We start from the raw sequence: 7,843 nt of genomic DNA on the forward strand, positions 1-7,843 counted from the left end.
ATTGCACTCCAGCCTGGGCGACAAGAGTGAAACTCTCAAAAACAAAACAAAACAAACAACAACAACAACAACAAACTCTTGGGAATTATGCCTCTTTACAAAGAAACCATCATGTTTGAGGAATATAAAACAAAAATTATAAATCAGCCGGGCGCGGTGGCTCAAGCCTGTAATCCCAGCACTTTGGGAGGATGAGACGGGCGGATCACGAGGTCAGGAGATCGAGACCATCCTGGCTAACACGGTGAAACCCCGTCTCTACTAAAAATACAAAAAAAACTAGCCGGGCGAGGTGGCGGGCGCCTGTAGTCCCAGCTACTCCGGAGGCTGAGGCAGGAGAATGGCGTAAACCCGGGAGGCGGAGCTTGCAGTGAGCTGAGATCCGGCCACTGCACTCCAGCCCGGGCGACAGAGCAAGACTCCGTCTCAAAAAAAAAAAAAAAAAAAAGATTGTAAATCATAGTTACTTGTATATGCTTTACTGACAAACTAAAAACCAACAAATTAAAAAATCCCATGCATTTACCAACAACAAAACACCTCATGGGCATGAGAATAGACATGTAGACTAATGGGAAAAAATACATGTAAAGTCCAGGAGTGCACCCCTACATCTGTAGCCAATTGATTTTTGATGAAAGTGTCAAAACTGTTCAATGGGGAAACAGTAGTCTCTTCAGGAAATGGTGCTGGGACAACTAAATATCCACATGCAAAAGAATGGATTTGGTCACCTGCACCTGCCTCACACCGTGTACAAAAATAAACTCAAAATAGATCTGAAACCTCAATGTAGAAGCTAAAACTACAAAACTCTTAGAAGAAAACATAAGGAGAAAGCTTTATGACTTGGGGTTTGTCATGGATTCTTAGATATATCATAGCACCAAAAGACTGAACAACAAAATTAAACAACTGATAATTTGGACTTCAGAATTTAAAACTTTTTGCATAAAAGGATATTGTCAATAAAGTGAAAAGACAACCTGGGATATAATATTTGAAAATCATATATCTGATAAGCTTCTAGTATCCAGAATATACAAAGAACACTTACAACTCAGCAACAAAAAGTCAACCCAGTTAAAAAATGGGCAAAGGACTTGCTTGACATCATTAGCCACTAGGAAAAACAATCCCCCCTCGAAACCACAATAAAGTACTACTTTACACCCACTCGGGTGGTTATAATTTTTACAAAGTAGAAAATAAGTGTTGGCCCTGAAGTCAGGAGTTCGAGACCAGCCTGACCAACATGGAGAAACCCCGTCTCTGCTAAAAATACAAAATTAGCCGGGTGTGGTGGTGCATGCCTGTAATCCCAGCTACTTGGGAAGCTGAGGCAGAATTGCTTGAACCCAGGGGACAGAGGTTGCGGTGAGCCAAGATCACACCATTGCACTCCAGCCTGGGCAACAAGGGCGAAACTCCATCTCAAAAAAAAAAAAAAAAAAAAAAAAGGGGTGAACCGGGGGTCGGAATTAAAAAAGGGGAAAAAGGAATAAAAAAAAAAAAAAAATATAAATTCTAAGTTTTATAAAAGATTTAAGTGTTACTGGTTGGGGGTTTTGGTTTTTTTAGAGACAGCGTCTTGCTCTGCCACCCAGGCTGCAGTGCAGTGCTATAGTCATAGCTCACTGCAACCTTGAACTTCTTGGCTTAAGCAATCCCCCTGCCTTGGCCTCCTGAGTAGCTAAGACAACAGGCGTGTGCCACCATGACCAGCTAATTTTCTTATTTTTTTGTAGAGATGACGTCTTGCTGTGTTGCCCAGACTAGTCTTGAACTCTTGGCCTCAAGTGATTCTACCAAGGTGCTAGGATTGCAGGTGTGAGCCACTGTGCTGGCCTTATTAGTTTTTATTAAATAAAATTTTTGCTACGTAGAAATTTCAGAAAACACAATTTTCAAAATTACCTGTGATTGCATCCCACTGATTTAACTACTATTAATGCTCTGGAGTTTTTCCTCCAAAGTGCACAAGTTACTTTCCATGAAAAAATGCTTTCATGCTTATTATATTTAACAAATTAGGATCATCCATCTTACTTTTTTGTGGTCTTATTTTTTTCCATAGTGTTTGCCATCTTTCCACATCAAATTCAGAGTGATATCATGCCTTTGATAGCTAATGCATTTAATTTTTATTAGAGGAAGTATACCTCTAATGTATGAGACTTTCATTTTAGAAATATATTTTAAGAATTCTTTCTTTATATTCCTCCCTTTTCTCTCCCTTTCATTGTATAATATCTTTTCTTAGCAAAACCGTGTGGTTGGGGCAATGCAGCTCTACTCTGTGGATAGGAAGGTTTCACAACCCATAGAAGGCCATGCCGCTGCTTTTGCAGAGCTCAAGATGGAGGGGAATGCCAAGCCTGCCACCCTTTTCTGCTTTGCTGTACGTAATCCTACAGGAGGCAAGGTAAGATCCACTCTATTGTCTTCTCCCCGAGAAAAGTGTCATGAGCTGGTGTTAGGGGTATGCGTGTGTGTGGCTGGGCATGGCCTGCAGATGTCTGTGTGAGAAAAAGTTCGTGGTGGTGAGAACTGTGCACCGTGATGCACATGATTAAGTGGCCCCATTCCCCTAAAAAATGCTCTTAGGCTGGGCGCAGTAACTCACGCCTGTAATCCCAACACTTTGGGAGGCCAAGGCCGGTGGATCACGAGGTCAGGAATTCAAAATCAGCCTGGCCAACATGGTGAAACCCCATCTCTACTAAAAATACAAAAATTACCCGGTTGCCGGGCGTGGTGGCTCACGCCTGTAATCCCAGCACTTTGGGAGGCTGAGGTGGGCGGATCACAAGGTCAGGAGATCGAGACCATCCTGGCTAACACGGTGAAACCCCGTCTCTACTAAAAATACAAAAAATTAGCCAGGCACGGTGGTGGGCGCCTGTAGTCCCAGCTACTTGGGAGGCTGAGGCAGGAGAATGGTGTGAACCTGGGAGGAGGAGCTTGCAGTGAGCCAAGATTGTGCCACTGCACTCCAGCCTGGGCGACAGAGCCAGACTCCGTCTCAAAAAAAAAGAAAAATTACCCGGGCACGGTGGCGCATTCCCGTAAACCCAGCTATTCGGGAGGCTGAGGCAGGAGAATTGCTTGAACTGCGACCTGCAAGGCAGAGGTTGCAGTGAGCCAAGATCACACCACAGCACTCCTGCCTGGGCTACACAGCGAGACTGCATCTGAAAAAAAAAAAAAAAATCTTTCCACACAGACTAGACTGAAATGCACTATAAAGGTAAGTGAGGCGGCCGGGTGCAGTAACTCACACCTGTAATCCTAGCAGTTTGGGAGGCCGAGGCGGGCAGATTGCCTGAGCTCAGGAGTTCTACACCAGCCTGGGCAACATGGCAAAACCCCGTCTCTATTAAAATACAAAAAATTAGCTGAGCATTGCCACGTGCACCGGTAGTCCCAGCTACTCGGGAGGAGAATTGCTTGAACCTGGGAGGCAGAGGTTGCACTGAGCCGAGATCGCGCCACTGCACTCTAGCCTGGGTGACAGAGGGAGACTCCATATCCAAAAAAAAAATGGTAAGTGAGGCACAGTTTCTGCTCTTGGGGAGATGACTGTGAAATCCCCAGTGTGGGTCCATCCTTGCCATCAGCATGGTTCTGCCCAAGTGGTTGGTGGGCACCTCAGGGAGGCTCCAGAGAGATGAGACTGTGCCCAGGAGCCAGTTGGGTTTTATCAGGCTCAGGGACATGGCCAGCGGCTGCTCAGCAGGGCTGCCATGGGCAGAGGTGAGGAGACAGAAGAACTTGTGATGTCAGGGAGACCTTGGTTTCCACCAGCATGGTCTCAGCCACTTGGAGAGCTGCTTCAAGACAGTCGTCTTGTGAAAAACACTTCCTGAAACCATAATTTTGGGTTGTTCGTTAGCCCTGAAATATCCCCCAAGGCAGAGGAGATCTCAATTAGAATGTGGCTTTACAAACTTTGTCATCTGAAATACACTTTGAATACTTTGGCCTCCTGTTGAGTAACATACTTCATGCCCTCCTCATTTGACAGCCAGAAGAAAAAGGGGTCGGGTGGAATGTTAGCCTTGTTGCTGATGAAGGACACTGACTTTAGTTATGTGGCTCAAAGAGCTTGCTCCCATATTCCCTTAGAGTGAGGCACACCTCTCCTTCACAGATGCAGCAGGGCAGCGACAGGCCTCCCTCTCAGGAGCAGAGCCCGCCTCGCGGAGGGCACTTTCCACAGATGGCAGCCCCAAGAAGAGAAAGGGCTGGGGGTTCTCTCTACACCCCGCTCTCTGATGGGCATGCCCCTCCAGCTGAGCTGGAGTTGTACCAGGAGGTCTTCTGTGACCCAGAGAACCTGGGAAATGTGGTTTCCTGACAGTACCTGTCCTGGAGCGGCCCTGTGTCTTGTGGCAGACTTGGTCCTCCCTGCTGCAGGGTGTGTGTGTGGAGTCCTGGGAGGGCCCCCGCCCCGCCTGTGCCCTGGCATGCACCTTCCTTTCAGGACTCACCTGTCCTTTTGGGACTGGCCAACTGTCTCCACATGTGGGTCGGAACTTGCCTGGACACAGTTCTTTTCTGCCGACCTCCTCCTGCTGCCGCCCTGAGAGCCTAGTGTCCTTTTTGTACCTCTGCTTCTGCTGGCAGTGTCACCCTTCTCAGCTCCCAAGCAAGAACCCATAGCTGTCAAGCCCCATTCCATGCATTCGTCACTATCTGACCTTTAACAAGTCTTACATCTGACTTACCCTTTTGTGGTACACTAAGCCCTTCTCACCTCACATTTGGGTTACAGAATAGCCATTTATTAGGTCCTCAGACCTGCTTCACGCTTTCTTACCAATAGGCCTAGCCAGATAATTTTCCTAAACTACCTTTTGTCTACCTTAAAGCTCCCAGTGCAAGACTTCTATTCCCCCATGTCTGCACCCACAGGAGTGCTCACATGCTTGCCACTCAGCTCCCCCACTAGCCCTGCTCTCAGTGCTGCTCCCCTCCTTATCTGAGCCCTTTTGGTGTTTCCCTCCTCTCTCTGCCTGGCCAAACCCAGACTGCCAACCCAGACTGCCCCTGATAGACACTGTCGTCTGTGTCCTCTAAGCCCAGCCTCCTGCCCTTGTTTCATGTCTCTTACTGTCCATTTTGGATTTTTTTGTGGACTTGTGTTAGTTATAGTATTTTTTCTTTAGATGAAAGTTATGGGGGCTGGGCATGGTGGCTCATGCCTGTAATCCCAGCATTTTGGGAGGCGAGTGGGGGTGGATTACCTGAGGTCGGGAGTTTGAGACCAGCCTGGCCAACATAGAAGAAACCCCATCTCTACTAAAAATACAAAAATTAGCCTGGTATGGTGGCATGCATCTGTAATCTCAGCTACTTGGGAGGCTGAGGCACAAGAATCGCTTGAACCTGGGAGGCAGAGGTTTCAATGAGCTGAGATCGCACCACTGTACTCCAGCCTGAGCGACAGAGTGAGACTCCCATCTCAAAAAAAAAAGAAGGAAAGAAAGAAAGGTATAGGGAAGGCACTGGCATAGGTCAGAACTTGGAGCTGTTCTCCTAAAGGCAGGGATGGGCTCCCTCATCAGATTCTTACCCCGGCCCAGCACAACCTTGAAAACCTCAGACCTGTGCCATGGTGAGGGTGTCTTGTGAGTTTGGCCTTCAGTGATGAGATCTTGCACTAACAGGCTTGTGTGAGTCTGGGCCATACATAGGAGGGCAGCAGACAGCAGAGCTGGAAGTTCTGACTGGAGCTCTTTGTTTCATCAGCATCCAGGCCCAGGGAGGGGAAGTGACTGCCACCGTGCTGGAACTGAGGCTCCTAGGCTGCCTGGCATTGGCCCTTTGTGCTGTGCTTGGTGGTGGGCAGCAGGTTATTGGATAATCACAGGCACTCCGACAAGGGAGTTGTTCTGCTTTGGTTGAATGTGACTTTTAGTGTTAATCATCCAGTGTGTGGAGCTGAGGCTCCACTTGCTTCTGTGCCTTTGGCTAGTACTCGTCCACCACCACACGCAGTCCCCTCGATTGACCTAAAATCTCTCTTCTAGTTGCACATCATTGAAGTTGGACAGCCTGCAGCGGGAAACCAACCTTTTGTAAAGAAAGCAGTAGATGTGTTTTTCCCTCCAGAGGCACAGACTGATTTTCCAGTGGCTATGCAGGTATGAATGTGCTGCTCTCTAAACATCTTCGTGTCCTAAAATCTACTCTAGCGCCTCCCAAGATACAGGAGGCTGCCATTTTTAGTCTACTTCTGCTGTCTCCTGCCACTGTGATGCTTTCAAACCCATTTAGAGGCCTAAGGTTTTGGTGTGTGAGCTGGGAAAGCCCTGTTCGTAGAAAGGAATGTCCTGCATGAGGGTGAGTTAGGGCAGCAGGAAGACTTTGCCAAGTCACACACTGAAGAAGTCCTCAGCCCTTTCCCTTATTATAAGACATTAGATGTTCACTGTGGTATGAGAATATTTAAAGAATAAAATACCTAATGTAGGTGACGGGTTGATGGGTGCAATAAACCACCAGGACATGTGTATACCTATGTAACAAAACTGCAGATTCTGCACATGTAACCCAGAACTTAAAGTATAATAATTAAAAAAAAGAATAAAACACTTATTTCCTTTACAACTGGCTGCCGTCGAGGGGGCCTAGAGCTCCCATGGACAGTCCTTTGAGCTTTCACTCAGAATGACCCAGTGTTTGACATGCAGCTTCTAATGAAACTAGGCGGTCCCGAGCCCCTGGTAATAGAATTGTTCACCTTTACATCAAGAAGATTGGGAAGACACCTGAACCTGCATGTGGCCTGTGTCCAGCCAGACTTCGAAGAGTTGGTGCTGTGAGACCTGAAGTGAAGGTTCTCTAAAACTGAAACCCGTGTCAGCAAGGCCTGTGGTGGTTCCATGTGTGCTGAGTGTGCTCGTGACAGGACCAAGTGTGCTTTCCTTATTGAGGAGCAGAATATTGTTGTGGAAGTGTCGAAGGCACAGTCAGAAAGCTAAATAAAAAATGAAGCTTTTTTGAGTAATAAAAATTGAAAGATTTTTTAAAAAAGAAAACATTCCTCTGTAAGTGAACCAGTTGGATGTAAAATACATAAAAAATCTTGGCCGGGCACGGTGGCTCACACCTGTATTCTCAGCACTTTGGGAGGCCGAGGTGGGCGGATTACCTGAGCTCAGGAGTTTGACACCAGCCTGGGCAACATGGTGAAACTCTGTCCCTACTAAAATACAAAAAATTAGCTGGGCGTGGCAGTGTGTACCTGTAATCCCAGCTACTTGGGAGGCTGAAGCAGGAGAATTTCTAGAACCTGGGAGGCAGAGATTGCAGTGAGGCAAGATCACACCACTGCATGCCACTGCACTCCAGCCTGGAGTGAGACTTCATCTCCAAAAAAATAAATAAAAATAAAAAATCTTACAACTTGTTTTATTAAAAATTTAGATCTATACCTTTTCTGAACAAAATTGGCATCACATTATATATGTAAGATTATATAATCTATTCTCCTTTTTACTCTTTTGTTCTCATAAAATATATGTTATCGATACATTTCTAATAGTATCAATAAATGTAACAGCAGAATTATATATCACCTGAAATCCTAGCACTGCTGATAATTTGGCTACCCCTTTGGAAGTAACTTAACACGCATACATTTATGCAGATTTATACAGATGGACTCTTATGAAAATGGCTCTCCACTAGCCTTGCTGCTGTATAAACTCCTCTAGCTGTGTTGTAGATCATCCTGTGCCAATAACATAATGTATGTATTTTGTTGGCCGGGCGCGGTGGCTCAAGCCTGTAATCCCAGCACTTTGGGAGGCCAAGACGGCTGGATCACGAGGTC

The 7,843-nt window shown here is 46.4% G+C and overlaps 1 protein-coding gene across 1 annotated transcript in view; it reads left to right on the forward strand.

Moving 5' to 3' along the window:
- The window catches only part of CLTCL1 (clathrin, heavy chain-like 1), a 103,880-nt gene that overhangs the window by 37,852 nt on the left and 58,185 nt on the right, over nucleotides 1–7,843 (forward strand). The window contains exons 4-5 of the mRNA XM_011958687.1: nucleotides 2,264–2,425; nucleotides 6,036–6,149. Of these exons, the coding sequence (XP_011814077.1) occupies nucleotides 2,264–2,425; nucleotides 6,036–6,149 (276 nt within the window). The remainder of the gene's footprint in view (nucleotides 1–2,263; nucleotides 2,426–6,035; nucleotides 6,150–7,843) is intronic.

The sequence above is a fragment of the Colobus angolensis genome, unplaced genomic scaffold (assembly GCF_000951035.1).
Source record: "Colobus angolensis palliatus isolate OR3802 unplaced genomic scaffold, Cang.pa_1.0 Scaffold471, whole genome shotgun sequence".
Taxonomy (NCBI): domain Eukaryota; kingdom Metazoa; phylum Chordata; class Mammalia; order Primates; family Cercopithecidae; genus Colobus; species Colobus angolensis.